This window comes from Cebidichthys violaceus, unplaced genomic scaffold (genome assembly GCF_023349555.1).
Source record: "Cebidichthys violaceus isolate CVI_PGR_0920_01 unplaced genomic scaffold, fCebVio1.0.p SCAF_128, whole genome shotgun sequence".
Lineage (NCBI taxonomy): Eukaryota > Metazoa > Chordata > Actinopteri > Perciformes > Stichaeidae > Cebidichthys > Cebidichthys violaceus.
The window spans coordinates 336,460-360,312 of NW_027176294.1; the positions used below are offsets into that span (position 1 = coordinate 336,460).

Below are 23,853 nucleotides of genomic sequence, written 5' to 3' on the forward strand. Positions count from 1 at the left end.
AGCAAATGTTCGCATACTAATCTAACATGGTGAACATGGTAAACATTATACCTACTTGGCATTATATTATTGTTTTTGTCAATATGCAGAAATGACGAATTTGAAACAAGCATGACTGTAGGTAAATTGTTTAAGGTAACGTCAGTTAATTTAGGGTTTAATATTTCAGTTTTTCATTAACAAAAATGTTGGTGGATTAAAGTTATTGTTTATCAGGGGAATGGTCTCATTTATGCACCAATATCACACAGATTAATCCAAATTGAGATCTGTGTGCTGCAGCTTTGTAAAAGGTGAGTGCCTAGGAATGAGTCAATATGTTACAGAGAAGATTTGCCATTAGTTTAGTTGCGTCTCCATCTTGCCAACTGGAAAGCAGCCTTCGACAATTGCGCTGCAGCTGCATCTTCTTTTAGCCTCCACGTTTCCAGGGAGCCTAACCTGCCGGCTCGGGTTTTGAAAGTTGCGTGCAATAACTTCAGTGAATGAAGGCTGGTGTTTGCTACGGGCCTTTCCGAGCTTCTCAGGGACTGAGCTCATTCTTGCAACAAACGAGTAGAAAGTGAGCAGTGCGGGAGCCAGGGCTTCAGTTTGCAGCCCCGGTGTTAAGTTCTGTGTGTGGCTGCCTGGTGACGCTTGATTTCGGGGAAAGACGCGCTGCAATGGACCGGTGAGACTTCCACTGACCACAGCATGGAGACTTCCTGCAGCGAGTGCAACATTTTACTGAAAGTATTCTCAAATCAAGCCAGAGAGTAACGTAATGTCTAAGATGGCTCGTTGACATGTCGATGTTTGAATTGATGGTTACATATGACAGGTCAGAAAAGGTTGTCTGTATGCATGTGCATATATATCATTTATTTGTAATATTATCATCATTATTTTGAAGTATTCCCTTAGCACAGTGTTTTTTTAATTGCATTATGATCAATAGAAAAAGATAACACTGATGATGTTACTGGTGTTTTTCTGTAAATCTTGTTGCTCTCAACTGGGCCATGTTGCTAAGTGGTGTTGGTGATGCTCTGGGATACAGGAACCAGCTCTGGGAGTACAATGAGTCGGGACCAGCTATTCATCAGGTCAGTGCAGGACCAATATGAAAGGAGGGGCTGAGGTAAAACTAAAGCACTACTGAAGGTGTTTTTACCCTAAAATGTCTGCCCTTGCCCTTTCTCTCCTTGCAGGAGCTCAAAGAGCTTGGTGGTCTGAAGAACATCAAGGCCGAGCTCCCTGACTGGCCGGGGAGCGACAACACAGTTCTGCATCTGGCAACGACTGAAGGACTGGCCACTGGTGAGGTTCGAAGGACATTGAAACCATTTGCTCTATCCAGTTTCTGTCCCTCTTTTGCTATTTTCATTTCAAACAAGCAATTTATTGGATTGATTTGATAATCAGTGTTCTGTTGAGCCCTCACTGGGACACACACACACACCACACCCTCCTCATAACTAAAGGTCAAATCTAATTTCCAGCCTTGCCTTGATTTGCTGCTCTATTACAGCTCTGCACAAGTGAAATGAAAATGGTAGAAATTCAACTTGACCTTTGCTGTGATAAGGCAAACAGCCATTCTTGTTAACAGGCCCCTTACATCTTTAAAAAGTTAATAAGGACATTTGCAGTTTGAACAAGTTGACTCTGCGTTGTCTCCCTCGTAGGAAAGGCGGGGGAGGAACTCATGCATGAGGTGGCTGCTCGATATGTGGAGGGTATGAAAGACATGGATGGGAGAAAACCAGGGCCTTCAAGCATTTTGGGTGACACAAGGTTCATTTTATAATCTTATGACATTTATTTGTAGTCATGGCAGAGATCAGACTTACTCTCATTTGCACTTAAAGGAGTCTCCCAGCTGAAGCCTGGAGAGGAAGGAGGCTACAGAGTGCTCTATAATCCAGAGGGGATGGGCTGTGGAGCGGCCATGAGGTCCATGTCCATTGGTCTCAGGTAAGACAGTTGTCCCATCACGTACACAGTACTTAAGTCTCTAGTACCCATTTTGTAGGTGTTCTTGTATACAAAAAACTATCTACAACTGTGATTATTGTGGCCAAAAGAATTAACGATAAAAATATTATTGCAATATCTTGAAATATAATCATAATAATGCCATCAGTGAAATTCATATTTTACTTTGTTCATTGAGCGTTTTGTCTATTTGTTTGGCGAAGGAGATGCACTAAATAATATGAGTGTAGGGAGTTGGAGAGAGTCTGTAACCATAACTGTTTTTATCAAATTAATTAAGAGGCGCTCGATTATTTACACGATATTATCACGTGTATTATTATGATAATATTTCCATTTCTAAATGTCAGAATATATATTGCAACATGTGGAACAATAGTAAACAGCTCAGATTCGACATGCTATACTATGACTTGTTTCGATATAGTGTACGATTACTGTTTCTGACATGCTATACTATGACTTGTTTCAACATAGTATATCAATCAGGAGAGACTTGTTTTATAATTTAACAATGATTTATTATACAAGCAACCAACAAATATGAATTGTGTAAAGTCTTTGGCGATTGGACTCCATCCTGAAGTAATATCACCGAGGGTAGGGATACTGAGGTCCAATAGGCTTAATCCCCCAAAAGAAGTTTTATTCTATATGAATAAAATAAACAAATACATACCTTACCTACTGCCGTAGTGAATTCCTAAGCAAAAGAGAAAATTAGTCAAGAGGGAAAATGTAAGGGTATAACTAGCACGAGTTGATGTTAAACCAGAGGTAAGAAGTCAAGTTAGTCAAAGCACAGGATAGAGGAATGTCTAGATTGACCACAGACTAGGATACGGGGGTCTCGATAGACCGCAGACACAGGATAGTGCGGGTCTAGGTAGCCCATAGTAAGTATGGTAGGATTTCAACAGATCCCGAAATATATAGATGGGTCGCGACTGACCGCAGGACCGGATAGGTTAGGGTCAAGCTAGACCGCAGACAAGGATAGGTTGGGTCATGTTAGACCGCAGAATAGAATAGTTGGGGTCACGTTTAGACCGCAGAACAGGATAGTGGGGTTCAAGTGAGAACGCAGAACAGCATAGTTGGGGGTCTTCTGCCTCAGCACAACTAGACCGGGTCTTACATCACTCGGCCCGCGAAATTAGAAAGTGTCATCTCTGACCGGGTCTTACAGCACTTGGCCCGCAAAATTAGAAATAGGGAACCTCAGACCCATCTTTCTTTTATGAATTGGAAATGGTCCCGTTAGACCAGGAAACAGACACGTTAAACCAGGTCACGTTTAACCTAGGAAAAATAGTCACGTTAAACCAGGTAACGTGAGACCAGGAGATGGAGAAACGGTGTTGGACCAGTAAGGTGGAGAACATGGTCAGGTTACACCAGAGAAATAGAGTAAGGTAAACGCAGAGCCAGGAGGGCACAGTATTTTACAGTGATGAGAGAATATACATTTACAAACTAGAAATGTGATAAAGATCTTCAAAAGGAACATTTCAAGAATGATATAACGCTATCCCCTGCTATGAGATGAAAATAATGTGACCTACCAATAATACCAGAACAGACGTGAACATGCCACCACCACCAGTTATATGCAGTCGACTCTTTTTCTTGAGGAAACTTCGATCCTTCAACGTGTGCAGCAAGATGTTGGAGATGTTCTATCAGTCTGTTGTGGCCAGTGCACTTCACTTTGCTGTAGTCTGCTGGGGGAGCAGCAATGGAGCCGGAGACACCAACAGACTTAACAAACTGGTTAAGAAGGCCGGTTCCATCATCGGCTGCAAACTGGACAGTCTGGAACAGGTGGTGGAGAGGAGGATACTGAAGAAACTATTATCCATATTGGATAACCAGGACCACCCTCTCCACCACCTACTGCAGGGACAGCGGAGCACTTTCTCCAACAGAATGATCCAGCTCCGCTGTCATAAGGACAGGTACAGGAGAACATTCCTGCCTACCGCTATAAGACTCGATAACAAATCACCTCGGGCCAAATCAAATCATTAAACCTCTGCACTACTGTTTATTTACTATTATTCTGTTATTCTATTCACTGTGTATATAGTGTGCGCATATATATATATATCTATATCTATATATCTATATATATATCTATATATATATATCTATATATATATATATCTATATATATAGATATATCTATATATATATATAGATATATCTATATATATATATAGATATATCTATCTATCTATATAACATCTTTACTCTATTATAATTGTATATATTGTGTATTTTTCTTTATATATAAAATATTAAGATTTTTTATTCCTGTAACCTATTGCTGCTTGTAACGGAATAATTTCCTCTCGCGGGATCAATAAAGTTATTATCTATCTATCTATCTATCTATCTATCTATCTATCTATCTATTCATTCCTTACCGGATTTTAAGGCTTCAATGATCTTTGATTTTCGACGATGGTGTTGAAGTCGGGGTGGATGTAGGACGTGAAGGCCAAGGATGACCAACGTCCCATTATATATGGTAGTAGCAGTGATGCCTTGGTTAGCAGCAGACGTAGCAGCCCTTATTCTAAAGAGTGCCCCGAGTATAGCTGAGGTGATAATTAGATTTCTGAGGATAACCTCGAAATGATAGTTAAACCATGTTTTAGATAAAGGAACGTTACCTGGGGTAAGAAATAGTGGAGAAGTGGATCAAGTAATAGGTCTTAATCGGAGGACTTTAAGCATGGATTTGAACGGGCAAAACCCAGAGTCTCTACGAGCCACAATTACTGCGCAAGCACCTCCGCATTTGGAGTGTTTAAACCATAAGTTACCAGCCAGGTCCTGTTCACCTAGGAATTAAGAAAACTTCACGTTAAGCCAGGTCACATTCACCTGAGAATTTAGCAACCGGTCACATCAGACCAGGAGAAATGAGAAACGATCTGTTAGACCAGACACTGGAGAACAGGATCGAATTAGACCCAAATAGGTTGAGTCCAACAGACTTGAGTGCAATGGCATTATACCGTGATGAGCGAAGATCCCCTTAAACAAGAGAGGTATTTAGAGATAATATACAGAACATTTGCATGAATGAGATAATGCTATCCCATGCTATTAGCCAAATGAAATGACACCACCACCTGACTTAACGTACACATTTTTTAAGGCTTTAATGAGCTCGAGTTACCCTTTGTGTTTAACAAACCACTGCCTTGACAGAACCCCCCAAAACCCACGGATGGCCTGCATCCGTGTCAACATTTTAGTGAAAAATCACCACTTGTCGTAGAATGCGACACCAAGCAATTGATCACACAGCGACCTGACCCACAGGTCAGCGCGGCACCCGTCAACAAGGTAGATTGTGCATTTTAGGACAAGGAAGATGCCATGACCAATGAGCAGGAGAGGAAAAGCGCGTCCTGGATGAGCCTGAATGAAGCTATTTATACTTTATGTATAAATGTACAACTATGGTTTTGCCACTTATCTGTCCCCGCAAGTAGTCACAAGAACGCAGCTGTGGCAGATTACTGGATGCAGAGCACCTGTTCCTGGAGCTCTGAGGAATAACAGACCTACTCCAGTGTTGCTCTTCTGCGCACATGAACTCATTTCCGCCAGTGCTGCCGGTTAAACTTTGGTTTTGGTCTTCACTTCCGCTGACCATGCCCCATACTTCCTCATGCACGCTTTCCCGTTTACATTACCGATGTTACTGACTGACACACTTCACAATTTGGTAGCCGTTCTTTACTTTGTTATCATAAATACCTTTAATCCTCCGTTACGTCCTTCCATATTTGTCATCGCTTGGGAGCCGGTTACGACATTACACATGGCGTTCTCCCAAACACAGAATGTGGACAGTTTAACCAGCCTTTAACCAATATGGACAGACTCTTAAATGTTCATTCCTCCCATGCAGTTTAACCCAGTGTGGTTATATGTTCAGAGACCATTACGATATTGAAGCAGCCAGGTGGAGCGCCACTACGCGACTAAGCAAACGCGCCCACTCAATCTAAAAATAACACAGGCAGATATGACCTACGAGCCCAAATCAGACTCCTATCACATGATTTCATTGCCCAACTATGATGTAAAAGAGAGGAATAGAGCTGAACCAAGTGGTTTAATAACCACAAATAACGTTGCTGTACACAATCTTCTTTTATAAGATACAATGCAATGTCATACTTCCATTTACATCTCTTCACCCCGATTGCACTGAATTTTAAAGCTGCACGACGAGACAGTTCCATTAATTTACTAAAATTAGGTACTTTATCTTTTTAAGATGCAAATTCCTTAAAAGCTCTGTTATGTAATTAATCTATAAATGCATCCCTTACTTTACATCACATAATCATTTGACTTCTTGATTTGATAAATAGCTGTTGACTACGTAAAGAAACGTCAATTTATATGGGACTAAATCATCACGCACGTTAGACAGACTGTGATGTTCCGGACCTTTGCATGAGGAAATTCTCTCAAACTGGACTTTGTTGAATTTCATTCGAGTACCCTGCGTTATGTGTTGTTATTCTCTGAAACACCAGAGGCGTACCAACAACATGAGGTGTGAAGAATAAAAGACGAGATAGACTCATAGTTACTCATAGATATAACCATAGCATGTTGGTATAACTGACAAAAGCCATAAACCAACCTCCACAATGCCGGGATTGTAGTCATCTGTACCCTCATATTCATAAACTACTTTATCACATTAGCCAAGCCCCGTTAGGAAAGAAGTCAGGTATTAAATGTATCATAAAGAAACAAAGGCTAAATATCGTATAAACTATTGGGTTTGGCTGACAAACATTTTACTCAAAATTAAAACCCTGTTATGAAGCATCTCATACGAATTGGCCCATCTCCTATAAACCCCAACTATGTTAGCGTTTTATCAGTGAACTATTCGTGATATTCATTTGATCACGAGCACCGCCCATGCCAGATTGCATTTCGGAGGTGCATGACCAAACCGTGACCACTTGCGGGCAAACGCATCACTCGCCTGCCGTGATTACATATGCCGCACGTACCCATCGCGCCCATCACTACGGAGAGGATACACTAAGTTTAACTGCTGCTTAGTTATGTTTATTTCCGCTCATAATGATTTGTAGTCTTGTGAATGCGCTCCAATTCCACTACTGGAAAGGACACTTTCATACTATAGATTGAGAGTGATGCTCCGGAACTCCAGACGTGTGTCAGACCCATGATTTCCTCGTATGACTAGGAGCGGAAACAAAGTTTCCGTTTAAGCAGCGAGGAACCTGAACTGTCATGTGGAGCTGATTTAACATGGCGGCTGGATGCCGCATGGAGTCCTGGAAGCGCCGATGTTAACAATATATTAGAAGTAGCATCGTTTACCAGAGATTGAAGACCAGTATCGATGGAATGGATGGAGCTACCCGGTGGAGATGACGGCGTTGTCTGCATTGGAGGCCAGGAGTTGCTGGTGGAGAAAGAGTACGGGACGCGACTCCGCCTGTGGAACACGGATTCTTCCGGCGCGACCACCGGCGATGGATCGACTGATCGCGAGTAACTGCTAGACTTACTAGGATACCACCGCGAACTACCAGCTGAGCCAAGAGGGCTTCTTGCTCGTCTGAGGGGAGCCGCTACGCCAAGCTGGGCTCCTCGCATCTGCTTAACGCTGAAATGACAACTGACAGCAGCAGAGAGGAGAAGACGTTTTAAAGTTTGACTGCAACGATGTGATTGGCTTAAGGAAACAGTGTGCAGAATCTGGTTGGTTACTTAAAGTGCACGCCCCCCAATCAGCTGATAGAGTAATTACAAGGAGAGACAGAGATAGAATGTTTGTCTTCCTGACTGAACTTGGCTTAAGCTTCATACGATTACTGTTTTCGACATGCTACACTATGACTTGTTTCGACATGCAATACTAAGACTTGTTTTCGACATACTACACTATGACTTGTTTTGACATGCTACACTGTGACTTGTTTTGACATGCTACACTATGACTTGTTTTGACATGCTACACTATGACTTGTTTTGACATGCTACACTGTGACTTGTTTCAACATAGTATACGATTACTGTTTTTCGACATACTATACTATGACTTGTTTCGACATGCTACACTATGACTTGTTTCGACATGCAATACTTTGACTTGTTTTGACATGCTACACTATAACTTGTTTTGACATGCTACACTGTGACTTGTTTCAACATAGTATACGATTACTGTTTTTCGACATACTATACTATGACTTGTTTCGACATGCTACACTATGACTTGTTTCGACATGCAATACTTTGACTTGTTTTGACATGCTACACTATGACTTGTTTTGACATGCTACACTGTGACTTGTTTCAACATAGTATACGATTACTGTTTTTCGACATACTATACTATGACTTGTTTCGACATGCTACACTATGACTTGTTTCGACATGCAATACTTTGACTTGTTTTGACATGCTACACTATGACTTGTTTTGACATGCTACACTGTGACTTGTTTTGACATGCTACACTATGACTTGTTTCGACATGCTACACTATGACTTGTTTTGACATGCTACACTGTGACTTGTTTCGACATGCTACACTGTGACTTGTTTACTATATGCTATGACTTTTTTATGAATTTTTTCGACAATCTAAACTATGTCGAAAAAAAAGTATTTTTTTAAAAGAAATGGTTTGATAAATAAATCCTCCCAATTATTGATCTGTTTTTAAAGTGAGAAAGAGTTGCCCTTCTTATGTTACTGACATGACTTTCAAAGTTAAGTTCAGAGTCTAAAATAACTCTTGACTCACTGTGTCTGAAATACCATGAGTAAGTGTGAATACATTTCCTCAGTCTGGTTTTTGGGATCTACAATGATCTGATGATTATTTTCAATCGATTGATCTTCTGATTATTTGATCAATTAATTAAGTGTAGGGAAAAATGTCCATCCCAGTTTCTCAGATCCTAAAAACAAGCTAAACTTTAGGTTCGAGAATCTGAGAGTGTTTGATATTGTTGCTCAAAACGTGATTCAAACAATTAATCAGTCAACAAAATAGTTGCGATTAATATAATTTAGATCAACTAAGCAATGATTCCACTAATTGTTTAAGCTCTAAATTTATCACATTTGGTTGTAAAGAGGAATTAATCCAGATTTGGATGGTAGTCATCAGCTTTTAAATTGTGTACCGTCTTTGATCACTAAGCAGAAAATAACAAAAACAGAGTTCCAGGGTGAAAACATTAACCAGAACCAGCAAAAAACAACAACAATGTGGAGTCAATTAAAGCATGAAAAGAAGTAATTACTGTAAACAGAATTTTTTAATCCAAACAGAATACCAACACAGAAAACATATTTATCTCCTCTATGATGGACCTCATTAGGTTTATGGTGAAACCTTCAGCTACATATATCATAATAACACAATAAATGCTGATAAGGACGTAAATACTTTTTCCCCATCAGGTATCCAAAGCCTGACCAGCTGTTGTCGTTGGTGGCTGTTGCTGTGGAGACAGGCAGGATGACCCATCCTCACCCCACTGGTTTCCTGGGAGCCGTAGCATCGGCCCTTTTCACGGCATACGCGGTCCAGCGCAGGCCAATAACGACTTGGGGTCTGGGCCTATTGAACGAGGCCTGTCCAATAGCAAAGAGCTTTGTTCAGGGTCGAGGCTTCGCTGTGGAGGAGGCCGAGAGAGACTGGGACTACTTCTGTGACAAGTGACAGTGGTATGAGCTGCTGAAATCAGGCTTTGTTATGCTGTATTCAGATTCAGATTTCCTATATCAGCAAACGTCTATTAACCTATTACAGTCTCAATGTTAATAAAAGGACGACATAAGATTTGAACTAAATTGTCACTGGTTTGGTTTAGTTCAACCGCACTGAGCTCATTTCTATTATAAAATATTGCTATATTGCTCCTGAAGACAACATAAAAGTGTGTGTGTGTGTGTGTGTATGTGTGTGTGTATGTGTGTGTGAGTGTGTGTACACAGTTATAATTACCGTTGATAAAAAAGCTAAACAGCTGTTTCCACCTCATACAATAAAAAAGACATGTCAGGATGTCTATGAACCTTGAAATGACTTATTACTTCACTTTCACTTCTGCAGAATCACATTACATTGGAGGATGATGTGAATGATCTCTTACATCTGTCCACAGGTACCTGGATTTGAGGGGCATCTCTTGTGGGGTAGGGCCTGTGATTTGGCCCTCCTCCTCTGGCCCAGTTGAGAGAGATGAAGCCTGCAAGAGCTTCAGCCTGTCGCGCTGGGCGGGACGCAGCGGCCACGACGCTCCAATGATTGCGCTGGATGCACTGCTGGGGGCGGGATCAGACTGGGAGGAGCTGATGAGCAGAGCAGGCTTTCATGGAGGTCAGAGATTCGAACAGGAAAATGTCTTTTTTGGCAGCCTTCTGGTTTAGCTTGATAATCACAGCATGGCTACTGATGAAGACATTATTTCACATCCTTTTGAATTATGAAGACATGTGTTTTCTCATCTACAGTCAGGGCACTTTCTCTCAGACAGGCCATATAGACTGATGGTCTAAACTCTAATTGGTCCTAATCTGGCATTGTCAATGTAGAGGCGGTACAAATTAAGTGTACAGAAAACATCTTAGTTTGTGGTAACTCGTTGGACCACTGTATTGCAATATAATTCAGATGGATGGAGTGGAAACAAAGCACAGGATAATGAATTGAGTGACCAATACAATCCAATGTTTATTAAAAAGAGTAATGTCAGTAATATACAAGAGCTACAAACACAATATTGGTCCCTATAACACACACACACACACACACACACACACACACACACACACACACACACACACACACACACACACACACACACACACACACACACACACACACACACACACACACACACACTTTAACTCTTTGTTATTAGGCTTCTATATATTGATAATTTTAGTTTTTGTCTTTTATATGTATATTTTGTCACAGTTAGGAATTGGAGCTCAAGAATTTCACAACAGGTATAACCAGTATTTAACTTTGATAAAAGTTAATATATGAAACTTCAGGGGGGTCATGTAGGAGCTCCCTTTTTAACAAATACCCATCATGACATGTGCACATAAATGTAATATAGAGACCAGAGACCTGATGTATAACCAATGCCCACACACAAATATACATGCACATGCCATTTCCCATACACAAACTGGTATGTATTAAGGAAGAATGTGTGTTTTAAATGATAGCTGCGGGTGAAATAAGTTGGACATGAAATATGAGGCGGGAGATGTAACCTTGTAGTAAAACGTTTATTTAAGTTGTTTGCCAATTTCAATGATCAACTATCTTTGCAGTCAATAAAGCCTTCTATAACATTTCAATCAAAGGCACATTTATGAACCTAATTTTAAGTTATTTATGAGGCATGAATTTGATCATTCTTTTTATTGACGTTTCAGGCAGTATTTGTCCGTTAATTATCTTTTGATTTTATCCTGAATTATGAAGCAATTTGTCTGTTTTAATATGAGAGTTATAAATTTGACCTCAATAATCCGTCTGACGTTGTTGTGTGGTGGAGTAGGTGGACCCAAATGCCCGCTCACACAGCAGGTTTAAATCCAGCCAAGGATTTTATTTTAAAAAAAAACAAGTTCAAAACAGATAAACACAAACAAAAACTATAGCACCGTGTCCAGCAAACCAAAGTCGGGAGGGAAACTCTACCGAAACCACATCTGGAAACAGTCCGGACAGGGGAACAAACAGGACCTCGATCGGTGCGCTCCGTGGCACCACCCGGATCGGCCTCTTCGCGCTGGTGAATTCCCGAGGATCGACTCAGCGCGGCAGGAGAGCAGAAGAAACGTCAAAAAGGGTTAGAGGCGATCTTCCTCCTTAAAACAGACAATCTGGACTCACGTGGCACGAAAAACCAGACAGGTGACCGGACGGACTGACGGCGTGTCGGAGGAAAGCTGAGGTATTTAAGTCAGCTGGAGCTGATCATCCGAACTACCCACAGCTGAGCCCAAGGAGAAGGGCGTGGTCGAGGGCGGAACCCGGGGATGAAAACTGTAGGCTGACAAAAACAAAACATAAGCACATGGCCCTCAAAAACAAACCAGACAGGGGAAGAACAGAGGAGCACCCACTGGAAGCATACAGGGAAAACCTAACAGACGTTTAATAACGATGATCACCGCGATGATGGTTTAAAGCATAGAGTGGCCCGTGGGCCAATGGCGGCCCTCATAAACAGTTTTTGTGGCCCCTGAACGTGACATGAAATGCCATCATATTCTAATAATAACAATGGGAAAGTGGCTGCATGTGTCCATTACAATGCACACAACATCGTGGTTTGTAATTCTCCCATACAAGGTGAACAGAGGACTGTTGCCTGTTTTACACATACACAGCAGCTGGCGGCAGCTTTGTTTATCGGGTTATCGTTGCAGCTGGGTGGCTTGTTGTGTCATAAAAATTCATACAATAGTTTGCCAGAAAATTGCATTAAAAAAAAAATCACAGTACAGTATATCATAAAGAATTGTCATAAATGAATCAATTATGTCATAAGAAAGTTACAGAAAAGTATGGCATAAAATTTTATAAAATTGTATAGAATGTTTAAAAAAGTCATAGTATAGTATGTCGGTATCGGGAATGAAAAAGTCGGATTGGTGCATTTCATAATAAACATGTCATAAAAATTCACAGCATAGTTTGTCGTAAAAAATATCATTAAAAAAGTCATAGTATAATATGTCATCCTATAGTATGTCACATTCTTCTTTAAAAAGTCATAGTATCGCATGTCGAAAAAAGTCATAAAAAAGTAATAGTATATTATGTTTTAAAAAAGTCATAGTATAGCATGTAAAAAAAAAGTAATAATATATTATGTTTTAAAAAAGTCATAGTATAGCATGTAAAAAAAAAGTAATATATTATGTTTTAAAAAAGTAATAGTATAGCATGTCAAAAAAAAGTAATAGTATATTATGTTTTAAAAAAGTCATAGTATAGCATGTTGAAGAAACGTCATACAAAAGTCATAGTATAGCATGTCGAAAAAATGTATAAAAGGTCATCTATAGGATGTAAAAAACAATTCATAGTATAGCATGTCGAAAAAAGTCAGTGTGAAATGTTGAAGTGATAGTACAGTATATCAAAGAATTCTTGAAGTCATTGTATAGCATGTCGATTAAACGTCATAAAAATGTCATAGTATAGCATGTCGAAAAATAGTCATAGTATGGAATGTCGAAAAAAATCATAGTCATTGCATAACATATCAAAAGAACGTTTTTAAGAAGTCACAGTATAGTAGGTTGTAAAAGTTGCTAAAAAGGTCATAGTATGGTTTGTCTTAAAAGTCATACAAATTCATTGAAAGATTTGAAAGATTTATAGATGATTTATTTTCATTATGCAACACAGGGTGCACAACAAAATGAAAAGAAAACCATGACGCAACAAAACAAAAAACAGTAGTTTATTCTGATGCAATTTTCTAACTTAAGGAGGAACACAGACAGCAGCAACAAAATAATTCTCTTCTGGAATATGTCCAACATCTTAACATTAAAAAGTTGACATCAGGGAATATCCATCAACTAGAACTACTGTATATTAGCATCATTGATGTTCATACGAAGGCCGTCTCCTCTCATCCCATCCAGCACTTTATCCTGCTCTCTGCCCGTCGACTTCAGCTTGATCCCGGATGCCACGCTGGAGCCTGGTCTCCGTAAAGACAGGGGCTGCACTATGACTCTTTAGACTTTTTATAACGTGTTATACAATAACTATTTTATGACTTCCCACACTATGACTTTTGATGAAAAGAAAGCTACAACTCTTTATCCATACTATACTATGAGTTTTTAAAGACTCTTTATGACATAATGATTTTTTTTTTTCAAACAGTATACTACAGTATTTTATGACATTATACTGAGACTTTTAAATGGAAAGGTCAGTTTTGTCAAAAATAAGTCAGCAAAGGATGTGACTTTTTTTTTTTTAAAGTCATAGTAGCATGTCGAAAAAGTAATAAAAAGTCATAGTATAGCATGTCGAAAGAAGTCATAGTATAGTATAGCACGTTGAAAAAAGTTATAAAAATTATAACTTTATTTTTTATTTTTCTTGATGAAAACCGCCTAACGATCATTGCGCATGCGTGTTGCTGTCATGTACGGGGTTTTCGCGTCTGAGTCGAGGCTGAAAGCGATGCGGAGCGTGGTGGTCGGACATCTTGTGGACAGAAAGTCTAACTGCGTGGGACCGAAGTTGGACATTATCGATTTGTCGACCTGAAGTTTCCCAAGTTAGGTAAGTATGTTTTTTACTAGACAACCAATGTGATCAGTAATGTGCACTGACCTATTTCAACCTACAGATTAATTCAATGAGTTCAACTAGCTAACGTAAACATGGCCTGTCTCGTACAGCACTAGCTGCTATTGGCCTGATTCGTCACTTCCGTCGTTTCACACTTTCTGGTCTTTTCGCGGTTATTTTCTTCGCCGATCGCCATCCAAAACTTAAGTAATATTAATTCATACATATCAAAGAATCTACATGTCAAATTTCATGAATATATATGGACGTTTACATGTCTAAATACTATAGGAAAGTGACTTTGATGAGAGAAAGCAGAAAGAACACTCTGGCGACGCTCTTTACTCTGAAAAGTGTCTCTGTATTTTCACCGTACTGCTAATATGAGTTAGCATATGAGTGTAGTTTGTAGCTAGCTTTACACTACTTTGTCTAGCCAATGAAAATATAGCATTGATGTGTGACATAATCTGTAGTCAAGGGGAGGGAGGCAGAAATGTTGTGTCTGAAAAAATAGTTGTGGCCGCGGGAAAAACAACAAAGAATCACAGCGCAGTTTATTGTGTATAGTTATAAAGTTATATAGTTTATTTTTAGCTCTGAAATATAACAGCAGACATATGTAAAATAAAGTGTTTTTCTTGTTTATCATAAGCCAGGCTACATAAAGTATATTCATGGACAATGATCTAATAAATGATGCAAATAATTTTGGTGTGTGTGTGTGTTTGAGGGAGAGAGAGAGACTGCTGAGAGCCACTGCTGGCTTTCAATAAATGTACAGTACATTTATTGAAAGCCAGCAGTGGCATACAGTGCTAGGTTATATATAAAGTTAACCAAAATGTAATGTTTTTGACACAAATTTCTCTCTTGTGGTTTATGTTCCTGCCTGAAAAGATAGAGAACAGAGAGAAGGAAGAGAAGAGAGGCAGAGGGAGACATAAAGAAGCAGAAAAAGAGTAGAAAGCAGACTTAAAGAAGCAGCAAAGAACAGAAAGAAGACATCAAGAAGAAGAAAGGGTGGAAAGGAGACACCAGGAAGCAAAAAGGAGACATCAAGGAGCAGAAAGGAGACATCAGGGAGCAGAAAAGAGTAGAAAGGATACATCAGGAAGCAGTAGAAAAGACAGGAAGAAGCTGTTAAAGTAAGAAAGGTAGGTACCGTGTGTCTGTGTGAGAGTTTTTTCCATTACAGGAGGATCAAGAAAAGAAAAGATGGATATAGAAATTGTAAATCTGCAATGGTTTAAGTTAAATATATTTATGTCTATGTATGTGTTAAATATGCATGGTAATCTGACAATTTATAGAATTATTCAATTTATTGAGACAAATAATGTGGCTTTTAATGTGGAAATTTAATTTCTTACTGTGCCAAAATGAATGCGTATTTGCAGATGCCAAACATTAGGCAAGTCAGGAAGAGGGAGAGGAAGACGAGGAAGTGGACCCAGGAGGCCATGGCACAGGCCCTACAGGAGGTGAAAGCAGGCAGGCTCACTCTACGGCAGGCAGCCCAGCAGTTTGGGGTCCTGAAGTCCAGCCTGAGTGACCGAGTCAGTGGAAGGGTGTCCTCTGACTGTGTCTATGGTCAGAGGACTCTCCTCACCCCTGAAGATGAGGATTCCCTGGTGGAGTACTGTTTGTATTCTGCCAGTCACGGGTTTCCACTGACGAAGCCTCAGGTCCTGGCCCACGCTCTGGCCATATACAACCTCCGCCACCAGGAAGCACCGAGAACCGTGCTTGGCCAGACGTGGTGGATTAACTTTAGGGAGCGGCAACACCATCGCCTGACTGCCCAGACCCCAGACATAATTGACCGTGGGAGGGCATCCTGCGCCAAGAGGGGGCCAATTGAGGAGTATTTCGGGCTCCTCACCACCACCCTGGAGGAGCACGGGTTGAGGGAGAAACCCTGTCAGATATACAATTGCGATGAGACGGGGTTTCAGCTGGACTCTACGAGAAGAAAGGTGATCGTGCCCCGGGGGACTAAACATGCTTACAGGCAGGCTCGGGGAACCAGAGAACACATCACCGTCCTGGCCTGCCTCAATGCGGCTGGGGAGGATGTCCCCCCTTTCATCATCTACAAGGGGGGATATCCAGGGGGCCCCTATAATAAGGAAGGGGTTCCCGATGCCCTCTACGGGAAGTCGCCAGCAGGGTACATGGACAGTGAGCTGTTTAGGAAGTGGTTTGTCGGGCACTTCCTGAAGTTCGCAGCGCAGGAGCGCCCGCTGCTGCTCATTATGGATGGACACCAATCCCACCTGGATCCAGAGCTGGTCCGGGCGGCACAGAGGGAGGGGGTCATTCTCCTGTGCCTGCCACCACATACGTCTCACATCCTTCAACCTCTGAATGTGAGTTTCTTCGGACCCTTGAAGGCAGATTTCTCTGGTGTTACAGGAGATCTGTCGGCAGTGAGCCACTCCTTCTTGGTTTCTAAGAAGGAGTTTTCAAGGGTCCTAAGAGACTCCTACCAGACGGTGAAGGATCGGAGACTGGTGGTGGTTGGGTTCAGGAGGTGTGGCCTCTACCCTCTGGACCCAATGGCCATCGACTGGTCACGGGTCATGCCGTCTGGGCCGTGGCGTGGGGCCTCCTCACCACCTCCGCCAACCCCATCGGCATCTTCCTGGGCTGTGCCTGATGTTGCCCTCCCCTCCCAGCATCCCCTTTCCCTAGCCCAACCAGCCCCTATCCCCAATCCCCAGAACCAACCTCCACCTGCCCCTCCTCCTCCCAATCCTTACATCACCCATCCCCTGGTAACATCAGGCCGGATAACAGTAGACCTGGCCCACCTCCTGGCCGAAATAAATTACAACCGCAACACCGGCAAGGTCAGGAGGAACATCACCAAGGCCAGGTTACTGACAGCTCAGGAGATGTCTGATGTCATCGTGGAGGCGGAGGACCGTGCTGCAAGGCGGGAGGCCCAAGCTCTGGCCAGAAGAGACAGAGAGCAGCAGCCTGGCTGGCGGCTCTCGCCCCAGCCACAGAAGACCAGTGTCCCTCGGGGCTGCTTCTGCATATCTATTATGCATTGGAATTCACGTATAAATCAGAATGTATTAACTATTGTGACGCATTAACATTATTATGAGTATGTATTTTAGTGTTGTAATGATAAAATATGATTATTATTTTAGAGCCTTCAACATCGGCTGCAGGACATGGCCTCTATGGGTCCCAAACTCCTTCCTCTCCCTCCCACCGTAAATGCTCTAAATAATCTGAAAATAGAAACTAGCAATATTATAACATGATGGTGACATTAGCCACGATGAAGAGTAAACAAAACATGGTTATGCTTTTTCTGTTATTTATACAGCCTCCCAACCTGCACAGACCAGACCATCATCCAGCTCCTCGTCTGCTGGACCCACGACATCCACCGGTAGTGTACTTAATGTAAACTTTCATTGTATGCCAACCCATGAAATGATAGTTGTCTTTAATTCAAAGTTAAAAAAAGTTAAATTCTATTAATAGGTCACACTCCTGAAGAGATGGAGCAGACAGTTTGGGAGTGTGGCCGGTGCCGGGAACCTGACCCCCCTGAGAGCTCGGAGGGATTGGTGTCGTGGGTCCAGTGTGACAGCTGCCACACATGGTATCACACCATGTGTTTGGGCTGGGACGAGGAGCTGGATGATGAAGACGATTATTTTAAATGCCATTTGTGTCCAGATTTTTGATTACATTTTTTTTTAAAGTTGTTGGTCGGTGTATGTTTGAACTTGACAGGCCAGGGTAGAAAATACTGCATCATCTACTTTTTGCATGCAAAAGGCAGGATTTTGGTTTGCATGTGTAAAATCTACTCTACAAAATGATACGTTAGCACAACTTATAACACCCAGACAGGACACATTAAATACATTAACATAAAACACAATATATGCTGCATAGAAAAAGCACCAGGTAATCAATGTGATGTGCTGGCTTACCTAACTAATTAAGATATTTTATGTTAACAGGTATAAAATCTTTTTATAGTTTTTTTTGTTTCTTTTCACGGGGGAGTCTGTACCGCTACCCTAAGGGCAGTAGCTAAAACTAGTGATTCAATGGATGGCTGTGTGTCTAACATTGTGCCACTTAAGCTCTGGACTGCTTTGCTGTGAAAGGACAGCAGGTTTGTTTGCAGCCTGTAATTGCACTACCCAGTTTGACTACTTTGGGAAGCTTTGTCTTGCTTTTGCTTTTGACACTTGATGTCATGATGTTTGCCTTCTGACTGTCTTCAGTTCAGTTTAAGGATCAAACTCTTCAGTGTAATCTAGGCTTTTATAAGTTTTGTTTGTATATAGGTTTAATAGTTTAGCAGCCTTCTATTTTCAACAGTTATCACGTAACTGTTGTTGCTGTAGATTGTTCATAGTTGTTCCATCTTTCCATAAACAGAAAGTAGCGTATTGTGAATCACAGCGGAGCAGACAATGGGGCTCTCGGTTACCAGTGAGGAGCTCCACTACTAACAGCTACTGACAGTTCCCAAATTGTTGAGCTAATCTGTAATTCAGCCTTAAAAGTACTGTAATAATAATAGTACATGGGAGCTGCAGTAAAAAGGCTGAAACATGTGCTCACAATTTTTTAAATAAATATTTGCATCACCTTTTCAATCATTTGTTATTTGTCTTTCACTTTAACAAATGTGGCTTTTCAATCATGAATACTTTTTGTTGTAATCAAACTCTTACTCTGCGCTGTGTGTTATGATAGTAATTGTTATGTGTGCATAATTGTTAAATTCCATGCATCAGCTGGTGTTTTGCCAGTGATTGACGTGAGAAGAGTTTAACAAAACAACCAGCAGGTGGTGGTATACACTCAAACGGGAATTAAGGAGCTTTCATTGCACAATTTGGAGTTGTTGAAGCGTGATATCTTATTGTGAAGGACAGAACTACGTTCCCGGAGGTGTTGACAGCATTGATGGTAATTTTGGCGACACTGCAACAAGCGAATAAACCAGCAGCACCCAATGTTTACAACGACATAGAAGTTTGGACGGATTAGGCCAATATCGGCGCACGGCTAATTCACCGGCGTTAGCGTCCTTTTAACGACTCTGGTAAAGGCAAAGCTAACTTTAATAATTACAACAATATTTAGTTCGAAAGCTACGAAGTTAAACTTAAGTTTAACACCATTAAATCATCTGAAAACATTACACGATCATTTTTATCAATAATTTAAGTGAATTTTTACTGGAACGTTAGCTAAAACTGCCCGGTTTGGGATACACATCCGTTAGCTACCACATGTAGCTTTGTTAGCTACGTTAATAACTGTGTAGAATGCTGTGTCAGCCCCGTTTAACTGGTATAACCGTGATGTTTACGGCTACATGCAGCATTTACTGCTTCGGCAATGCGCCAGCGCTATAGTGGACACTTGAATTGTATTTAACAAAGGCCAGTCTTTCCCAGTGCTGTGGAATCCTGTTTACCCGGCTAAACACGGTCCAGTATGGCGGTTACGTTCACGCACAAGCCAGTTATAACATTTTACACAGTCTCTTTACGGCGGTAATATATGTAACGTTATGTATGTGTATAACATGGGGACATGAGATGGGTAATATCATTCCGTTTGGGCGGCAGCGGAGGTAACGTTAGTAACATGTTGAATCAGCCTTCGCAGCGCGAGCCTCCGCAGATCTCGTGTGAGCTCCGAGCAAGAACGGAGGCGTTTCTACTGTATGTGCTGTGCTGTGCGTTATTCTCTGAAACACCAGAGTACGTACAAATATAATGAACTGTGAGCAATCAAAAAGGCAACGAGTGTAGCTCATAGATACGCCCATAGACTGTAGGTGTAACCGGGGCAAAAAGCCATAAACCAACCTCCACTATAGAGGATGAATTGTAATTATCTGTAATCTTATATCTCTTATTCATGGACTATATTACCTTTTGTACAAGCTCTGCAAACATACAAGTTAAGAAACACAGGTTTAATATCCTAAACAATTTGATTTGGCTTTCAAAATATATTCTCAAATTAAGATTTTTAAGATTATGATTTTTCTAAAGCATCTATAAAGGAATTGCCCTTCTTTTTATAATCCCCAAACATGTAAAGAGAACAACTTGTGGCAGGTTTTAGATAGATAGATATTAACTTTATTGATCCCGCAAGGGGAAATTATTTAGTTGCAAGCAGCAATAGGATACAGAGCAGCAATAGGTTACAGTACAAATCTTATTATATAAAAAAAATGCACATTTCAATACACAATATATACAATTATAATAACAGAGTAAAGATATTATATAAAAAATGCACACTATATACACAATGAATAGAATAACAGAATAATATTAAATCAACTAAATAGTTGATAGCAAAAGTAGTGCAAAGGTTTAACCAACAGTGAAAGATTTGGCCCGAGGTGATTTGTTATACAGTCTTACAGCAGTAGGCAGGAATGTTCTCCTGTACCTGTCCTTATGACAGCGGAGCTGGATCAGTCTGTTGGAGAAAGTGCTCCGCTGTCCCTGCAGTAGGTGGTGGAGAGGGTGGTCCTGGTTATCCAATATGGATGATAGTTTCTTCAGTGTCCTCCTCTCCACCACCTGTTCCAGACTGTCCAGTTTGCAGCCGATGATGGAGCCGGCCTTCTTAACCAGTTTATTAAGTCTGTTGGTGTCTCCGGCTCCAATGCTGCTCCCCCAGCAGACTACAGCAAAATGAAGTGCACTGCTGGCCACAACAGACTGGTAGAACATCTCTAACATCTTACTGCACACGTTGAAGGATCCAAGTTTCCTCAAGAAAAAGAGTCGACTCATCCCCTTCTTGTACACAGCGTTGATGTTGGCCTTCCAGTTCAGTCTGCTGTCGATGGAGACACCCAGGTACTTGTACTCCTCCACCATGTCCACATCCTCTCCCAGAACTCTCAGCGGCTGTGGCGCCGTCGTCCTCTTCCCGAAGTCGACCACCATCTCTCTGGTCTTGGCCACGTTCAGAAGCAGGTGATTTCTACCGGCCCACTCCACACAGTCATCCACTACTGCCCTGTACTCCTCCTCCGGTCCGTCCCTTATACACCCGACCACTGCAGAGTCATCAGAGAACTTCTGCAGATGGCATGACCCCGTGTTGTACTGGAAGTCAGTGGTGTACAGTGTGAACAGGAAGGGAGACAGAACAGTTCCCTGTGGGGCTCCAGTATCACTGACCACCGTATCAGACAGCACACGGCCCAGTCGGACAAATTATGGTCTGCCTGTGAGGTAGTCAGTGATCCAGGAGACGGTGGACGCGTTAACCCCCACCACCCGCAGCTTCCCACTCAGCAGCACTGGTTGGATGGTGTTGAATGCACTGGAGAAGTCAAAGAAAGTGATTCTCACAGAGCCACCGGTTCCATCCAGGTGTGACTGAGCTCGTTGCAGCAGGTAGATGATGGCGTCGTCCACTCCCACATGAGGCTGGTATGCAAATTGCAGAGGGTCCAGTGATGATTTCACCTGCGGTCGGAGGTGGGCCAAGACCAGCCTCTCCAGCACCTTCATCACATGGGATGTGAGGGCAACTGGTCGGTAGTCATTGAGGCCAGATGACGTCGGCTTTTTTGGTACAGGAACCAGGCACGACGTCTCCCACAGCACCGGGACTTCCTCCTGCTTCAGGCTCAGGTTGTAGAGGTGTTGTAGGACATTAGACAGCTGGACGGCGCTAAGCTAGTTAAAAAATAAATAAACTGCACCAAGCAAAACCCTAAAAACTGTCATCATTTCTTCCATATCTTTCAATTTGAACTCTTCTACTCCAACTAACTTCTGCCAGCTTCCTTAAATTTCGCATTAGTCACGCACTGACCAATCACGGTGCACGTTAATGCAGACGTACTTAGGAGGCTACCTCGGTACCGCTGGCACGTCAAAGAATACGCCCAACATGTCAAACTAAAGATCTGATTGGTTGAAGACTATGACAATCAACAATATCGTCCCCATTTACTTAAACTGCAAAGGGTCTCTAGTGGGCCTCAGGCCTCTCTTCTTACATAGAGACGTAGAGGTGAAATGTGTTTGGATAAAAGCTCTACTTCAAACAAGCTGTGCTGGAAGCAGAGCAACAGAGGAAGACATTAGCTGTGCAATGAGAAAATAATATAATGGGAGAAAAAAATGATAATACTTGTAGTGTAAAAATTCTTAAATTATAAAATAGCTATAACTTTGTGATTCTGTTTAGGCCAGCAGAGAAGGCTTAGCTGGTACTGACGGCCCACCACTGGTGTTAACCCAAGAACATGGAGGAAAACACAGACCTATAGCTTTCTATTCCTCTCAACCAGATTCTGTTGCTAGAGCAATGTCTGTCTGTCTACAAGCCGTCATCACAGCATCGATGGCGTTATTTAATTAAACCTTTAATGCTAAAAGTACCACACGCAGTTTCAATTCTACTTCTGCAAAATAAAATAACTTACATGTCACCTGCAAGACATCTCTCATGCATGGCAGTGTTGCTCTCACAACCTCATTTGACTATTGAAAGGTGTACAACACTGAAGCCATCCACAGTGTTACCAACAGCTGAGGAAGGGACGCCACATCACTGTGTAGCTGCAACTGAAAGTCGTGTTTTACCAAGAACAGACTTGACAGATGTTCCATTTAAAGATGCAGATGTGACTATGTTTGTTGATGGCTCATGTACAAATAATTTAGATGGTTCAAATGCAACAGGATATGCAGTAGCAACAAGTAATGAAGTTTTGAAAGCTGAACCTTCACAATCACACTTATCTGCACACGCAGCAGAACTCATTGCTCTGACAGAGGCATGTACATTAGGTCGAAATAAGGTTGTGAATATCTACACAGACAGTAACTATGCATATTCATGCATACATGTGTTTGCTCAACAGTGGAGAAACAGAGGCATGGTGACATCCACTAACAAACCTTTCACACACAGAGATTTGATCTTACACTTGCTAGATGCAGTACAGTTGCCTTGGAAAGCAGCAGTCTGTAAATGCACAGCACACACAACAGGAACTGACCCCATTTCAGCAGGGAACCGCAGAGCAGATGAGGAAGCTGAGAAAGCTGCACAGAAACCACATGACCAACTTCCTTCTGAAGTACAGCACTTAGATCATGACATCTTAAAAGACATGCAAGCCAATGCACCACAGCAAGAGCGTGCTTATTGGATCAAACAAAACTGCAAAATAAACAACGATGGGTTCTGGGAATGACCTGAGGCCAAACTAGTATCACTTAAAACCCATGGCTCTTTTGGGTTGGACCATGTCTCAACAGGAAGGATGGTATCTATGTCTTTACAGCATATGGCTTTACAAACTACTACTGTCTAGCATGTTCTGTATGTGCAACACATAATCCTCAGGGGCAGCAAAGACCAGCTAGAGGTCAATTACCAGAACCAGAATACCCATTCCAACACATTTGCATGGATTTCATTGAACTAAACCAATG

General features: G+C 41.6%; 1 protein-coding gene and 1 long non-coding RNA gene across 2 annotated transcripts; both read left to right on the forward strand.

The window, feature by feature from the left end:
• Positions 1-1,001: 1,001 nt before the first annotated feature.
• LOC137870062 (ADP-ribosylhydrolase ARH1-like) lies at positions 1,002-10,562 on the forward strand. The gene is made up of 7 exons (XM_068707053.1): positions 1,002-1,085; positions 1,191-1,299; positions 1,668-1,766; positions 1,851-1,956; positions 9,475-9,732; positions 10,182-10,396; positions 10,531-10,562. Exons 1-7 carry the CDS (start codon positions 1,002-1,004, stop codon positions 10,560-10,562), a joined length of 903 nt encoding a protein of 300 aa, XP_068563154.1.
• A 6,968-nt stretch (positions 10,563-17,530) lies between these two features.
• On the forward strand, positions 17,531-17,959 carry LOC137870057 (uncharacterized). Its single transcript, XR_011102672.1, has 3 exons — positions 17,531-17,595; positions 17,712-17,777; positions 17,873-17,959. It is a non-coding gene; the product is annotated as an uncharacterized lncRNA (long non-coding RNA).
• The last annotated feature ends 5,894 nt before the right edge of the window (positions 17,960-23,853 follow it).